This window comes from Canis lupus, chromosome 27, assembly GCF_048164855.1.
Source record: "Canis lupus baileyi chromosome 27, mCanLup2.hap1, whole genome shotgun sequence".
NCBI lineage: Eukaryota > Metazoa > Chordata > Mammalia > Carnivora > Canidae > Canis > Canis lupus.
The window spans coordinates 22,769,090-22,786,224 of record NC_132864.1 but is presented as its reverse complement, the minus strand read 5'-3'; the positions used below and the strand labels follow the sequence as shown (position 1 = coordinate 22,786,224).

At 43.6% G+C, this 17,135-nt stretch overlaps 1 protein-coding gene across 1 annotated transcript; it reads left to right on the top strand.

The window, feature by feature from the left end:
* Positions 1-7,531: 7,531 nt before the first annotated feature.
* On the top strand, positions 7,532-16,619 carry PLA2G1B (phospholipase A2 group IB). Its single transcript, XM_072802789.1, has 4 exons — positions 7,532-7,690; positions 11,791-11,950; positions 12,671-12,798; positions 16,408-16,619. The coding sequence occupies exons 1-4, from the start codon at positions 7,657-7,659 to the stop codon at positions 16,524-16,526; spliced, it is 441 nt and encodes a 146-aa protein (XP_072658890.1). The 5' UTR covers positions 7,532-7,656; the 3' UTR covers positions 16,527-16,619.
* The last annotated feature ends 516 nt before the right edge of the window (positions 16,620-17,135 follow it).

Below are 17,135 nucleotides of genomic sequence, written 5' to 3'. Positions count from 1 at the left end.
GGTTGTGATCTCAGGGTTATGAAATTGAGCTCCTCTCTCCCTCTCCCTCTGCCCCTCCTCCTGCCTGTGCTCTCTTGCTGTCTAAAAAAATATAAATAAATACATAAATATTAGTTATCTCTTGCTATAGTCCAATATCTAAAACCAGCAAAAACTGAACACTGGACCTTTTGCTCCAGTTTTCCTTTAACTCAGAGTATCTTAACAGGATAAGGTGGGGAAACTGGCTGAAGTTGGGGTATGGGTGTAGCTAAATGGTGAGACATAGGGGTTCTAACATTGAGCTCTTCCCCTTCCTAGCAGAAGGACATTGAACAAGCTCCCCAACCTCTCTGAGCCTCAATTTTCTCATGTGTCAAAGGAAAAGGATAAAGAAGCCAGACTTAGGGGCATCTGGGTTAGCTCAGTGGCTGAGCATCTGCCCTCGGTTCAGGTTGTGACCTGGGGTCCTGGAATTGAGTCCCACAACAAGTTCCCCACAGGGAGTCTGCTCCTCCCTCTCCCTATGTATCTGCCTCTCTTTGTTTGTCTCTCATGAATAAATATTTTTAATAAACAATTTCAGTAAAATTGAAAGATATAAAATCAACACTCAAAAACCAAGTATGTTCCTACACACTAACAATGAACAATTGGAAAAGGTAAGTAAGAAAACATTTCCACTTATGGTAGCATCAAATATAATAAAAACACTGGGTGCCTAGCAGACTTAGTAGGTGGAGCATGTGAGTCTTGGTCTTGGGGTTGTAAATTCAACCCCCACATTGGATATAGAGATCACTTAAAAATAAAATCTTTAAAATAATACTACTAATAAAATAGTTACTCAATAAACTTAACCAAGGAGGTAAAACACTTGTACTATGAAAACTGCAGAACATAGCTGAAAAAAATTGAAGAATTTAGACAGAAATAAATGGAAAGACATCTCATGTTCGTGCATTGGAAGTCTACTTCCAATACTACCAAAGCGATCTGCAGACTCAGTGCAATACCTATTAAAATGGCATTCTTAGCAGAAATAGAAAAATTCGTATAGAATCTCAAGAGACCCCAAATAGTCCAAATAATTTTGAAAAAGTTGGAGGATTCATACTTCCTGGTTTCAAAACATATTACAAAGGAAAACAAAAAACTAAAACAAAACCAAAAGCATATTACAAAGCTATAGTAATCAAAACATTGAGGTACTGGCATACAGACAGATACAGACCAATGGAATAGAATAGAGAGCTAGAGAGCCCAGAAATAAACCCCACTTACATGGGCAAATGATCTCCAACAAGCATGCCAAGGCCACTCATTGTAGAAAGGGCAATGTCTTCAACAAATGGTGATGGAAAAATCAGATACCCACATGCAAAAGAATGAAATTGGACCCTTAACCTATGCCACCTACAAAAATTAGCTCAGGGGCACCTGATTGGCTCAGTTGGTAGAGCATGTGACTCTTTCTATCTCTCTCTCTCTCTCTCTCTTTTAAAATTTAAGTAATCTCTACACCCAACATGGGGCCTGAGCTCTACCAACCGAGCAAGCCATGGGTCCCTAGAGCATGTGACTCTTGATCTTGAGGTTGTGAGTTCAAGCCCCACGTTGGGAATAGAGTTAACTTAAAAAAAAAAAAAAAAGTTCAAAATGGATTAAAGACCTAAACGTAAGACCCAAAACTACAAAACTCCTAGGAAAAAAGCATATAGAAAAAGCTTCATGTAAGCATTGGAGTTGGTAATGATTTCTTAGATATGACGCCAAAAGCATAGGCAAAACTAGACAAATAGGACTATATCAAATTGAAAAATGTTTGTGCACACAACAGAGTGAAAAGTGACCTACAGAATAGACAAGATTTGCAAATGATCTATCAGGTAAGAAGTTAGTATCCGGAATACACGAAGAGCTCCTCTTCTGTCTGGATGGCTAGAGTGTGGGGAAAAAAAAGATTTAGATACTTTGATGTACTGCCTCAATTGGCTCAACTGGAATAGCACTTGATCGTAGGGTCACCTGTGTAAAGCTCTTAGCATCTTTCCTGGCTCAGCACTCAAGGAGCATTTGCCGCTGTTGCTGTTGCGTTGTTGTTGTTGAAGAGAGCTCTGGACTAAGAGGCAGGTCCGTTCAGGTTTACATCCTAGCCCTACCACTTTCTGGCTGTGTGACTTTGAGCCCGTGACTTAACCTCTCTGAACCTGTTTCACCAATTGTAAAAAGGAGATGGTGAAAACAATAATAACTATGTCAGAAGATTGTTGCTAGGCCAGAGTACTATGTATGCAAAGCTCTCCGCACAGTGCCAAGCAAACAGAAGCACTCAGCACGTGGTAGCTGATACTTCCCTTTAAGCATTTCCTGAAATCAAGAGCCTTGTCCTTCAGGGGCCCGGCAGGGGTGACCTTGCTGGAGTGTGGGTACACCGTCACCTGAAGGAGCCAAGAAGCTATCCTTAGTTGTTCTTTCCACTGGATAGTGTGCTTTTCCCAGGCTGGGAGAAGCTGTGTGGCACACACCTGTGCAGGAGTCTGGGGCAGCATGAGGTCATGGTACAGAGTGTAGTGGCCTGGCAGGGTACTTGGTGCCTGCAGGGTCCCTCCTCTGCCATCTTGATGTCCTCTGCAGAGGTGTGCATTGTTGCATTTAGCATATCTCTTTCCAGAGGGAGAGGGTCTGGTAGTAGCCTGGCACCTCGCCCACCAGGGGCTTCGCCTATGCCCCTGCACCAAATGCACATGGGACTTTGTTCAGCCTGCCTTTGTAGAAGGCCTCCAGTTGGTGGAGGAAGGAGGAAAAAAGGAGAGAAGTAGAACTTACCCTCTTTCTGGCCTCAAGGGGGCCTCTAGCACTCCCACTTGCTGCTACAATTCCCTGTCACAAGGTGACACCCAGCTCACATCTTGGGCCTGCTATGTGACACTGGGGCAGCCCCTTAGCCTCTCTGAGCCTCAATCGTCTTCTCTGCAAAATGGAGTTTTGTGATTGGACCCACCTCAGAGGTTTATGCCCGGGTTCTGAGCATGCGCCCTGGAGTAGGGTTAGTGCTCAGTAAATGGTGATTAATACTACTAGCCTTAGAGGATTTCATAGCAGCAGCTTCCCCTCCTTCCTCAGACCGACAGGAGCAGTGTCTGTTCCTCTGTTTCATTCCGACCCCAGGGAACCCACACAAGAGGGACTTAGCATTTTGCTGGCCAACTTTTCCCTTTCCTTGGACAGCTGTCACCTATTCTGGAGGCTAAACAGGCAGACTCGTTTATCAGGCTGATGTGGGGTCCTGAGCTAACCTTACTCTTCCCCCCCCAGAGGCTCTCCCAGCCCCCACTCACCTCTTGGCAGGCACTGAATCTCTGTGTCAGCCTGAGCAGCACTGTCCAATAGAATCTTCCGTAACTCTGGAAACATTCTACATCTCTGTGTCCAGCACAGCAGCCACTAGCCACATGTAGCTACTGAACACTTGAAAAATGGTTAGTGGGACTGAGAAACTAATTTTTTTCTTTTTTAAAAAAAGATTTTGTTTATTTGAGAGAGAGAGAGAGAGAGAGAACAAGCATGGGGAGCAGCAGGCAGAGGGAGAAGCAGGCTCCCCACTGAGCAGGGAGCCCCACATAGGGCTTGATCCCCGGACCCTGAGATAATGACCCAAGATGAAGTCAAACACTTAACCAACTGAGCCACTCAGGCACCCGAAGAAACTAATTTTTAAAAAATGTTTTATTTATTTATTTATTTATTTATTTATTTATTTATTTATTTATTTATTTATTTATGAGAGACACACAGAAAGAGGCAGAGGCATAGGCAGAGGGAAAAACCAGACTCCCCTTGGGGAGCCTGACTCAGGACTCGATCCTAGGACCCCAGGATCATGACCTGAGCCAAAGGCAGACATTCAACCACTGAACCACCCAGGTGCCCCAAGAAACTAATTTTTTTAAAGATGCATTTATTTATTTGAGAGAGACAGAAGCTATGAGCAGTGAGAGATGGAGAGAAACAGACTTCCTGCTGAGCACAGAGCCCGACCCTGAGATCATGACCTGAACCGAAATCAAGAACGCAAGACTTAACCGACTGAGCCATCCAGGTGCTCCCAGAGAAACTAATTTTTAATATTATTTAATTGTAATGGATTTAAGTAGCCACATGTGGCTAACGGCTACCATTTTGGACATATGTAGAAACCTCAGACACATATGAAGAGTAGGATGACTTGAATGGTGAATGGAGACAGGGTCAGGCCCAAGTAAATAAACCACTTGCACTTTCTGGGCCTCAGTTTCCCCGCCTACTCACTAAATGCTGTTTCAGTGTTATCTCATTTGCTGAAGGAGTTTTCCTGGGACTCTGGTTTGGGACAAAACAGGGGAGCTCTTTCAGATGGATTTCTTCTTTTTTGGCCCTGGTGCATGCTCAAGAGAAAAGTAGAGAGGAGCTAGAATCCTGGAGTGCTTCAGCAGAGTCCACAGGGTTAGGATTAAGCCAATGGACTCTGTACTGTTTCAGACACAGCATGATCATGTCAGAGTGCAGGGAAATGGTTCAGTGGGAAGAGGCAGGTATGGGTTCACATAGAGGTGCAGCCACTTCCAGCTCCACATCAGGCTGAGCCTCAGTGCCCTCATCCGGAAAGTGGCCAGGAAGCATCTCAAGACAAAAGATGATTTTTTAAAAAGATTTATTTATATATTCATTCAGAGAGAGCTAGAGAGAGGCAGAGACACAGGCAGAGGGAGAAGCAGGCTCCATGCAGGGAGCCCGATGTGGGACTCCATCCCGGGTCTCCAGGATCACACCCCGGGCTGTAGGAGGCGCTAAACTGCTGCACCACCGGGGCTGCCCCAAGACAAAAGATGATTAAACATAACATGGCCTTGTGATGAAAATAGCACTCTACCTCTGTGATCCCCCTCCCTCAAACCTATAACCAACCCCTACTGTAATCATGAGAAAAACATCACAGAAATTCTAACAGAGAGACATCCTGTGATACACTTGACTGCTTTCTTCACAACTGTCAGGGTCATCAACAATAAGTGAGTCTGAGAAACTATCACAGCCAAGAGGGGCCTATGGAGACATGACAATTTAATATAAGGTGCTATCTTGGATGGAATCCTGGAACAAAATAAAGGACATTTGGTGAGAACTAGGAGAATCTGAATAAACTATGGGCTTGAGTTTATTACTATTTCCTTTCTTTTTTTTTTTTAAAGATTTATTTAGTTATTTATGATAGACAGAGAGAGAGAGAGAGGCAGAGACACAGGCTCCATGCCGGGACCCCAATGTGGGACTCGATCCCAGGACTCCAGGATCGTGCCCTGGGCCAAAGGCAGGCACTAAACCGCCGAGCCACCCAGGGATCCCTATTATTTCCGATAGTAATCCTATATCAATGTTGGTTCGCTAATTATAACAAAAGTACCATTTATTAATGTTAGATATGTTAGTAATTTAAGATATTAATAAAAGGTGAAACTGGGACGCCTGGGTGGCTCAGCAATTGAGCATCTGCCTTCGGCTCAGGGCAGGATCCTGGGGTCAGGGATCACGTCCCACATCAGGCACCTTGCGGGGAGCCTGCTTCTCCCTTTTCCTGTGTCTCTGCCTCTCTCTCTGTGTCTCGCATGAATAAATAAATAAAACCTTAAAAAAAATAACAGGTGGAAACTATGGGATAGGGTGTGGTGGCGGAGGAGGTTAAGTGGGAACTCTTTGCTCTGGAAAGATAAGTGAATGAGTAGATAAATACATAAAATAAAAATAAGAGGGCCTCGAGGTGCCTGGGTGGCTCAGTGGCTGAGTATCTGCCTTTGGCTCAGGGCATGACCCTGGGGTCCTGGGATCAAGTCCCACATCAGGCTCCCCGCAGGGGAGCCTGCTTCTCCCTCTGCCTCTATCTCTTTCTCTCTGTGTCTCTCATGAATAAATAAATCAATTTAAAAAAAAAAGATAGGCACCAATTACAAAATAGAACATATTATGTGAAACATCCAGAATAAGTAAATCTATAGAGACAGAAAGCAGATTAGTGGTTGCCAGGGGCTGGGGGAAAATGACTGCTAATGTGTAGAGGGTTGCCTTTGCAGGCTTTAGGGGATGAAAATGTTCTGGAACTGGAGATGGTGGCACAACAGTGAATGTAATAAATGCCATTATATTGTTCACTTTATTTTTTTAAATTTTATTTACTTATGATAGTCATACAGAGAGAGAGAGGCAGAGACATAGGCAGAGGGAGAAGCAGGCTCCATGCACCAGGAGCCCGATGTGGGATTTGATCCCGGGTCTCGAGGATCACGCCCTAGGCCAAAGGCCGGTGCCAAACCGCTGTGCCACCCAGGGATCCCTTCACTTTACTTTTTAAAAAAGTCTTGGGTTTTTTGTTTTTTGGTTGTTGTTGCTTTTTTTTTTTTTTTTTTTTTTTTTTTTAGCAATCTCTAAACCCAACATGGGGCTTGAACTCACAACCCTGAGATCAAGAGTCATATGCTTTTTCAACTGAGCCAACTGGTGCCCCTGAATTGTTCACTTTAAAAATAAAATGGGGGGTACCTGGGTGGCTCAGTGGTTGAGCATCTGCCTTTGGCTTAGGTTGTGATCCTGGGGTTCTGGGGTCCTGTCCCTCACTGGGGTTTCTGCAGGGAGCCTCCTTCTCCCTCTGCCTATGTCTCTGCCTCTTTCTGTGTCTCTCATGAATAAATAAATAAAATCTTAAAAAAATAAAAATAAAAATAAAATGGTTAGTTTTATGCTATGTGAATTTCCCCTAAAAAATGTTATACAAACATTTGAGGGCATCTGGGTGGCTCAGTCAGTTGAGCGTCTGCCTTCAGATGAGATCATGATCCTGGAGTTCCAGGATCAGGCCTGTTGTCAGGCTCCCTGCTCACCCCCCAACACTTTGCCCCCCCACCCCATCTGTTTCTTCCTCTCCCGCTGCCCCTCCCCCACCCTCTGTTCATGTTCCTTCTCTTGCTTGCTCGCTCACTCTTTCTAAAATAAATAAAATGATTTTTTTAAAAAAGCATTCGATATGATCTTTTTTCTTTCTTCTACAATCACATCCAAGCTTTTGAAACTTCAAAGCCAGGGATTTCCTTGCAAACCTACACTGGGGAATGGGGGATGGGGGATATTAATGTAGTGGGGAAAAATAAAACATGTGCCTTAGAATCAGACATGCCTATCTTTGGGCCCCTGCTCTGCCATTTGCTGGCTCTATGACCTCAGGAAAGTTACTTCACCTCTCTAAACCTGTTTACTCATCTGCCAAATGCATGATTGGTAGGGACTATTCACTGAGACCCACAGCTGAGACCTAGGCCCAAGAGAAGACATGCAGGCAATGATAGAATTAGGTTGAGTGCAAAGGGATGGGGTGAGGGTTAAGGTTCCAAGCCATGCAAACCCCCAAAACAATCCCTTCCATTAAAAGGTGCCAATGAAAATACATACACCACTTCCAATGATCTCTTGCTGACAGGGCTTGCTTGTTTGTAAAAGTTATTTCTGCGACAGACAGATTCAAGGCCAACTGAGAACAGGTTCCGAGCAAAGCAAACACTACAGCCTTATCTTGGGGACATAGCATGGGTATAAAGAGGGAGGCCATGAGTGATTTTAGTCCTTTCTCTTGCTCAGCAACTTGACCACAAAATGAAATTCCTCGTACTGGCTGCTCTGCTCACAGGTAGGCGAGTATCCCCCAGTCCCACCCCTTTGGTGCTAAGATCTCACTCCACAGGAATGGGGGCCGTGGGTCACAGGGTTGGCTGGACCTGAAGCCTTTACTCTGGGCTCTCTATTGGGCTTAACAGCTCCCATCCTGGGGTTCCTTCAAATTCCCCCCATAGCTGGCACCTTTACAACCTTTAGGGGTCAGATGACCCCTCTCAGAAGGGCCCACCTGCCCACCTGAGAAAAGAGAGACCTCTCTCCTTTCTCTCTACCATATGGCCTTGGCATGGTGTCTTCAATTACCCACCTTTGCCTGCAATTTGTATCTTGTTTCTTGTATCAACAAGATTTCCTTTTTTTAAAGCTTTAATTAATTTTTACGTAAACTCTACTCCCAAAGTGGGGCTTGAACTCAAGACCCTGAGATTAAGAGCTGTATGCTCTACCAACTGAGCTAGTTCCTTTTTCTTCTCCACGTACACCAAAGCGTGGGCTCCATGAGAGCAGTGATAGAGCTATTTGTACCATTTATTGACTGACTGAATGAAATAAGATGCATTAGAATTCAGATCCCACCTCATTCATTTATCATTCTTTCATTTATTCAACATTGATGTATCAGAGGCTCTAAGATCCAGCTCTGGGTTGCGACTAAGGACTCACAGATGAACGAGTCATGCTCCCTAAGGAACACACGCACGTGCGTGCACACACACATGAGAAGCAGCTTTGTGCAGGTCTGGCCTGTGCAAAGAGCAGAGCTGGCTGGATCAGAGACAGAGAAAACCAGGGAACCAGGAGGGAGGTCTAGAGATGGACCAATGTAGCCAGGCTACTCCTGTCTGCTGCTAGTGTGGAGGCTGCTCACAGGGGACAGTGTCCAGCTGCCACCCTTTCTTTGCCCTGGGGTTTAATTATTTTTAAGATTTATTTATTTATTTGAGGAGGGTGAGGGGGAATAGGGGAGAGAAACCTAAGCAGACCCCACACTTAGCATAAGCCCGGCACAGAACCTGATCCCACAATCCCAAGATCATGACCTGAGCCAAAACCAAGAGTTGGATGCTTAACCAACTGAGCCACCCAGGCACCCCTGCCCTGGGGTTTAAACATATGCAGCAGCTCGAGTGTGCACAGCAGATCAAGGGAAGAAAAAGCAAGGTGTGGGGCAAACAGATGATACTGGTGGCTGATTGAATGGGGCCCCCAAAATCATATAGTGCCTCTTCTCTTTAGGGCACCAAATCTCACAGCATATGGCTCTGAAAATGAGGTAAAGGGGTCCTGCTTCCTGAGTCTGCTGTGTGAAACACTGCTTGGTTGGGCAAGTGTTCAGCTACAAGCAGACTTTTTAAAAACTTATTTGTGGGCAGCCCTGGTGGCGCAGCAGTTTAGCGCCACCTGTGCCCAGGGCATGATCCTGGAGACCCTGGATCGAGTCCCACGTCAGGCTTCTCCCTCTGCCTGTGTCTCTGCCTCTCACTCTCTCTGTCTCTATGAATAAATAAATAAAATCTTAAAAAAAGAAAACTATAAACCCTTTATTTAAATAAATAAATAATAAAATAAAAACTTATTTGTTAGATATTTATTGAGCATCTACTATGTGCCAGGTACTTTCTTTAATTGGTATGTTGATTATTTCATTTATATAACTCCTCATACACTTACTGAGTGCCTACCATGTGTCAGGCCCTGGGGGAATAAAAGCCCTGAGGCCTGTCCTTGAGTTTATGGTCCAGTGAGAGGGAGGCATTAAATAAATAGACGGATACATACTGCTAGAGGTATGAGGAAGCAAAGAACATAAAGAAAGGTGATAGTAGAGAAGCCACATAGCTTGGGTGGTCAAGAAAAAGGAAGTGGCTTTTTTTAAAGATTTATTTATTTATTTATTTATTTATTTATTTATGTGCAGAAAGAGAGGGAGAGATAATTCCAAACAGGCTGGTCTGTTTTTGCCGAGTGTGGGGCCCCATGCAGGGCTTGATCCCATGACCCTGAAGTCACAACCTGAGCCAAAACCAAGAGTCAAATGCTTAATTGACTGCACCATCCAGGTGCCCTGAGGAGGTGGGATTTAAACCAAGATCCTCCAGCTTTTTGAAAAGTGAGATGACAAGTGTGCCAGGCAGAGGAAACAACAGGTACATAGGCTTTGAAGCAGAAGAGAGCATGTCCTGTTGAGGATGGCAGGACACACAGGCCTCCTCACCACTCCTTATACTCCTGCCCTATCTCAACCTCGCCATTCCCCTCGCTTCTCGCCTAACTCATTTTTTTTTTTTAAGATTTAATGTATTTATTTGAGAGAGAGAATGAGCAAGAGAGTGAGCAAGAGAGAGCACTAGTGGGGGAGGAGCAGAGGGAGAGAAAGAAGCAGGCTCCTGGCTGAGCAGGAAGCCCCACACGAGGCTCAATCTGGGGCATCATGACCTGAGCCAAAGGCACCACCACCACCACCACCCCCACTTAACCCATTTTATTTTTTTTTTAAGATTTTATTTATTTATTCATGGGCGACACAGAGAGAGGCAGAGACATAGGCAGAGGGAATAGCAGGCTCCATGCAGGGAGCCCGATGTGGGACTTGATCCCAGGACTCCAGGGGATCAGCCCTGGGCTGAAGGCAGGTACTCAACCGCTGAGCCACCCAGGCATCCCACTTAACCCATTTTAGATTCCCCTTACCATGTTCCAATTTTTCCATCTCCTAAAACAATATCTGATTTCCTTATTTATTTCATTTATTGCTTGGTGTTTTTCTCCCCTAGTAAGACGTACGCTCAATGAGGTTATAGATTTTCTCTTTGCTTGCTGATGTATCTCTGGTTCCTAGGATAGTGACTGGCCCATAATAGGTGCTTAGTAAATACTTGTTGGATAAATAATGGGGACCCTTGGGGTGCCTGGGTGGCTCAGTCAGTTAAACATCTGCTTTCTGCTCAAGTCATGACCCCAGGGTCCTGGGATCAAGCCCTGCGTCAGGCTCTCTGCTCAGTGGGGAGTCTCTTTCTCCCTCTGCCCCTCACCTTGCTTGTGCTCTCTCTTGCTCTCTTTCAAATAAAATATCTTTTTAAAAATGGGGAACCCATTGAAAACATATGTTCACACAAAAACTAGTATGCAACTATTAATAGGGCATACTATTAATATTATATACTAATATTATATACTAATATTATATACTAATATTATATACTAATATTATATTATATTATATTATATATTAATAACATACTATTCACAAGAGTCAAATTTATAAACCCAAATGTCCATCATGTGATAAACAGATAAACAAAATGTGGTCTATCCATAGAGTGGAATACTATTCAGTTATGAAATGAATGAAGTACTGTTATATGGCATAATGTGGATGAACCTCAAAAACATTATGGGGCATTTGGGTGGCTCAGTGTTTGAGCATCTGCCTTTGGCTCAGGGCATGATTCTGGAGTCCTGGGGTTCAGTCCTGCATTGGGCTCCCAGCAGGGAGCCTGCTTCTCCCTCTGCCTGTGTCTCTGCCTCTCTCTGTGTGTTTCTCATGAATAAATAAATAAAATCTTTTTAAAAACCCAAAACATTATGCTAAGTGAAAGAATCCAATCACAAAAGGCCACATACTCTATGATTCCATTTACATGAAGTGTTCAGAATAAGCAAATCTATAGAGAGAAAGCAGTTTGGTGATTGCCAGAAGAGAAAGGGGGAACAATTTCTAGTGGGTAGAGGGAGTTCTTTTAGGGATGATGAAAATGTTCTGGAATTAGTGGTGATGGTTCCACAACTCTGTGAATATCTGCTGAAATCTGCTGAAATGTACATTTTAAGTGGTTAAATGGTGAATTTTACAGTTATGTGAATTTTTCCTCAATAAAAACTTATTTTTTTAAAAAAGTGTTACAGAAAGGATCCTTACCCAGTTACCAGGTTCCTGCATCCAGCTGTCTTCCCAGAGGCTGCGTTGGGCCAGAGAGCACAGGCAGTCAGCGGGGCCCCTGGGCACTGGCAGAGCTGATCAGGACCGATGTAAACTCTGGCCCTGTCTTCTTCTTCTTCTTTTTTCTCAAGAACAGACTTTATTTTTAACATATTGGCCCTGTCTTCTTGCAGTGGCCGCTGCCGAGGGGGGCATCAGCCCGCGGGCAGTTTGGCAGTTCCGCAACATGATCAAGTGCACGATCCCCGAGAGTGACCCCTTGAAGGACTACAACGACTACGGCTGCTACTGTGGCCTGGGTGGATCCGGCACCCCTGTGGATGAGTTGGACAAGTGAGTGATGGATCTGCAGGGAAAGCAGGGTGCTCTTGGAGTGGGGGGAGGGCACAAGCCAACGACCTCACGAGGAGACACAGAAGGGGGATTTGCATATTTGATAAAGATAACACAGCTTCACCTCTTATCGTATAAACAAACAGGCTCCAAGAGGCCCCTGAATCCAATGCTCTCTTAGGAGGAAAAGCGAGAGGTGGAGAGGTCTAGTAGTCGCGGCGGCGGCTGCCCTCTAGTGGCAGAATGTCGCAACACAAGACACCACCGCAACGATTCAATTGTCCTCTCCCCGTGCTGGGGAAGACTCCCGCTGCATCTTCAGAATATATTGTACTCTATGCCTGCAACCACTGTCACATCGCCTTCGATAAACATGATCAGGGACGTCTGGGTGGCTCAATGGTTGGGCATCTGCGTTTGGCTCAGGGTGTGATCCTGGAGTCCCAGGATCGAGTCCCACATTAGGCTCTCCTCAGGGAACCTGCTTCTCCCTCGGCCTGTGTCTCTGCCTCTCTGTATCTCTTATGAATGAATCTTTGAAAATCTTTTTTAAAAATACAAAATATAAATAAATAAACCTGATCAAAGGATTTAAGTTTTTTTTGAGCCACAGGACCAATAACTTCTGGAGCATGTCCACTAAATCATCCCTCCCTACCTATTCCTGAGGCTGAGCTGCTTCCCTACCCCTTCCTCAGCCCTGTTCTTCTCCCTCTCCAGGTGTTGCCAGACGCATGACCACTGCTACTCAGAAGCCAAGAAACTGGACAGCTGTAAATTCCTCCTGGACAACCCCTACACCAAAATCTACTCATACTCATGCTCCGGCTCTGAGATCACCTGCAGCAGTAGGTTTAGCCCCTTGTTGGCTTGTCAGCCCTCAGTAGACATGGGAGGAAAGAATAATAATGACATCCACCATTGATCAATCACATCCTTGGTGCTAGGCTGTGTCTCCTTGAATCTTGGCAACAGCCCTAGGTGATCGGAATTATTATTATACCCATTTTACAGATGACAAAACAGCCTCAGAAGGTTGAGCCAATTGCCATGGGGCACACAGCTCGTAAATGGTGGTGTTTGGTTTTGGACACAGATCTATAGACTCCAAAGTCTCTGCTCTTAACTGCCATGCTATACAGCTTCGTTATTTCATAAAAAGAGCTTAGAACTACCATTTATGAGTTTCTTATTACATACCAGATACTAGGCCAAGCAATATATGAGATAGGTTTTATTAGCCCCATTTTACAGGTGAAGAAGCAGAGACTCAAAATAGCTACCTGCCCCAAATCACATAGCTTCTAAGTGGTAGGGCTGACATTTGAACTCAGCTGTGTCTGATTTCAAAGGTTCCGGTCTTAACCATTAAGTTATGCAGAACTCATGGTGAAGCATGTCCTTCTAATTGTCTGAAAAGCAGACAATTTAGAGAGGTGAAGGGTACTTTCTGGATTTGCACTGCTCTTTACTATGCACCCATATATGGGTCCCACTTTTCAAAACTGTACATAGGGTGTTGGAATAACCACAATCCAAATCCAGAAGGATGAGAAAAAAATTATCAGGAATCCCATCGTCCTGAGGAATAAACGATTTCATAGCTCTGTGTTCATTTGTGCTTATCCTTGGAATAAGCTGTATATCATCATAATCATAGCTAGGCATGTATGTGCCCACCTCAAATCCTTTGTTCCTTCTGCATGAAACACTTGCCACCTGAAGTCTCGGTCCAGGACTTTGCGTGTCTCTTTCTCGATACTGTCTTCCCTTCTGAATCTTTCTTTTAAATCACATACACACTCCCTCCATCTCTCCAGCATCCTTTATGTTCCTTGTCTGCATTGTTTTTTCCATGGAATTTCTCAGCAGCTAATAGGTTTATGTTATTTCTTTTTCTATCTCTCCACTAGAAAGCAGGATCCATAGGAACAGAGATTCTTTTCTGTTTTCTTCACTACTCTATGCCCAGAATCTAGAGCAGCGGCTGGTATATTGTAGGTGCTCAGAAAACATCTGTTGAATCCACAGTCTAGATGCAATCTTGTGTTCTGCTTTTTCTCACTTATCACCATGTTCTATTTTTCCATGTTGCCTCATAGTCTTTCTTGTTACTCCTTTAATCTCTGCAAGGCATGGTTTAATTTGCTTTCATAGTCCCCTGGTCCCAGCTATTTTGGTTGTGCTCCAATTTAGAAAGACAAATATAATGGGAAATCATATTTTTGCACTACCACATGATCAGCAGGGTTCCTTTCTATGGATTCTAGATTCCTTTACAAATCTGATAAAAGCTATGGACCCTCTCCCCAGAAAACACACACACACAAATACACACACATACACACACACACACATTTTGCAAATAACTTATTAATACAGCTGCCACCCAAAGGCAAGTTAAGAAGCCTACATCAAAGGGTGCCTGGGTCGCTCAGTCGGTTAAGTGCCTTCGGCTCAGGTCATGATCCCAGCGTCCTGGGATTGAGCTCCGTGTAGGGCTCCTGCTTAGTGGGGAGTCTGCCCCTCCCCTCTGCTCGGTCTCTCTCCCTCAAATAAATAAATAAAATCTTAAAAGAAGCCTGCATCAAAGGGCATTTATATTAACAACTCGATATATAAATATCTCATTATGCACACTTTATAATCTAATTAAGTGCTAATTATGCTTCACTGGACTGGGCCAGAAAAGCATTTGTGATTGATGTTTTTTCAAAGATTTTATTTTTAAGTAATTTCTATACCAAATGTGGGGCTCAAACTCACAACCCAAGATCAAGAGTTGCATGTTCCCACAATTGAGCCAGCCAAGCATCCCACATTTGTTATTTTTGAAAGGATCAGAGAGAAACAAAACTTAAATAAAATTATTGAGTGTAAGCAGAGGTACATAATGAAATTATGGTTAACAAAGTTGAAATGTATCTTAAAATTTATTGTTATTGTTTCTTTTGGTTAAAAAAGTAAACAAGGCCAAAGTAATGTAATTTTAAACTCTTCAGAAATGTATCATAGAAAGTGGAAGGTGCCTATAATACTACCTCCCCAAATAACCAGTTGTATATATTGCTCTTCATTTTCCTTTAATAAAATATCTTGGAAACATTTCCACATATAAACATACTTAATTATTTTAAATATCTATATAATACTCTACTGTAAGAACAATCTGTAATTTTTAGAACATGTGCTTTAAAGTTGAGAAATTGCCTGGGCTCCTGGGTGGCTCAGTCAGTTAAGTGTCTGAGTCTTGGTTTTGGCTCAGGTTATGATCACAGGGTCCTGGAGTTGACTCCCCTGTGGGGTTCCACACTCAGCTTTGAGTCTACTGGAGAGTATCTCTCCATCCTCTCTAAAATAAATAAGTAAATAAAATATTTTTTTAATGGGGCACCTAGGTAGCTCAGTCAGTTAAGCATCTGAGTCTTGGGTTCAGCTCAGTTCATGATCCCAGGGTTCTGGAATCTGCGTGGGACTCCCTGCTCAGCGGGGAGCCTACTTTTCCTTCTCCCTCTGCTGTCCCTACTGCTTGTGCTCACTCTTTCTCAAATAAAATCTTTAAAAAATAAAAATAGAGGGACGCCCAGGTGGCTCAGCAGTTGAGCATCGGCCTTTGGCTCAAGGCGTGATCCTGCAGTCCCGGGATCAAGTCCCACATTGGGCTCCCTGCATGGAGCCTGCTTCTCCCTCTGCCTGTCTCTGCCTCTCTCTGTGTCTCTCATGATTAATAAATAAAATCTTTAAAAAAATAAAATAGATAAATAAAAAAAAAAAAAAAAAAAAAAAAAAAAAAAGGGATCCCTGGGTGGCGCAGTGGTTTGGCGCCTGCCTTTGGCCCAGGGCGCGATCCTGGAGACCCGGGATCAAATCCCACATCGGGCTCCGGGTGCATGGAGCCTGCTTCTCCCTCTGCCTGTGTCTCTGCCTCTCTCTCTCTCTCTGTGACTATCATAAATAAATAAAAATTAAAAATAATTTAAATAAAAAAAAAAAAAAAATAGAGAAATTGCCTTGCTAAACTTCACTAAATTGAAATATACAATACTTTGCTGCCTTGAGTATATGTTTTAGTGTTTTCCATATTGTTTTTTTCATATTGTTTATAAATTGCTTGCTTATATTATCCAAGATCTATAACTATATGGGTTTTTCAAGCTCATTTTAAGTCAAATAGGACCTTCCAAAAGGCACCCATCACACCTAAGATTGCCAGATTAAACACATGTTGCCCAGTTAAATTCACCTTTCAGCTAGACAATTAACATTTTTTATTCTACCTTACAAACACTGCACTTATTGTTTATTTGATATTCTGGTATTTTTATTTGCTAAATCTGTCAACACTAAATTTGTATCAGTGGAATGGCCACCAGATTATTTCAGTTAATTATTCCTGCCTCCGGATTGAACAAAGCAGGATCTCCTTGGCTCAATCCTCTCCTCTTGCTCTTTTCCAGGCAAAAACAAAGACTGCCAGGCCTTTATCTGCAACTGTGACCGCAGTGCTGCCATCTGCTTTTCAAAGGCTCCGTATAACAAGGAGCACAAGAACCTGGACACTAAGAAGTACTGCTAGAATTGAGTCTCCTCTCTGGAAAGCATCATTCCTACATGCCTCGTGGCCTTCACCCTACCCTGTGTCCTCCAATAAAGCACTTTGTTGAAAGGCCTCATGTTTGGAGACTTTTATTCTGTTTGTGGAACATGACTAAGTCTCTTCTAGTTCTTTGTGAGCATCATGCCTTCGAGGCTTGGAAGTGGAATTAGAGGCATACTTCTAGGAAGTGAACACCATAAGACCTGAATAATGATTAATAATCACTGATTATTTACTCTGTGCTAGATGGAAAAAATATATATCTTCTGAGGTAAAAACTTACCTCTTGGGGCACCTAGGCGGTTCAGCGGATTAAGCCTCTCTGCCTTTGGCTCAGGCCATGATCCCAGAGTCCTGGGATTGAGCCCTAACCTGGGCTCCCTGCTCAGCAGGGAGTCAGCTTCTTCCTCTCCCTCTACTCAGGCTCTCTCTCTCAAATAAATAAATAAATAAAATATTTTTAAAAAGAAAAAACAACCCTACCTCTTTTTCATTATCCCAAGGGCTGGGGGGAGAGAGAAAACAAACCCCTTTAACAATCTTTTAATGAGTATCCGCTGGGTGCTCATTAAGGGAAATGGATATGGG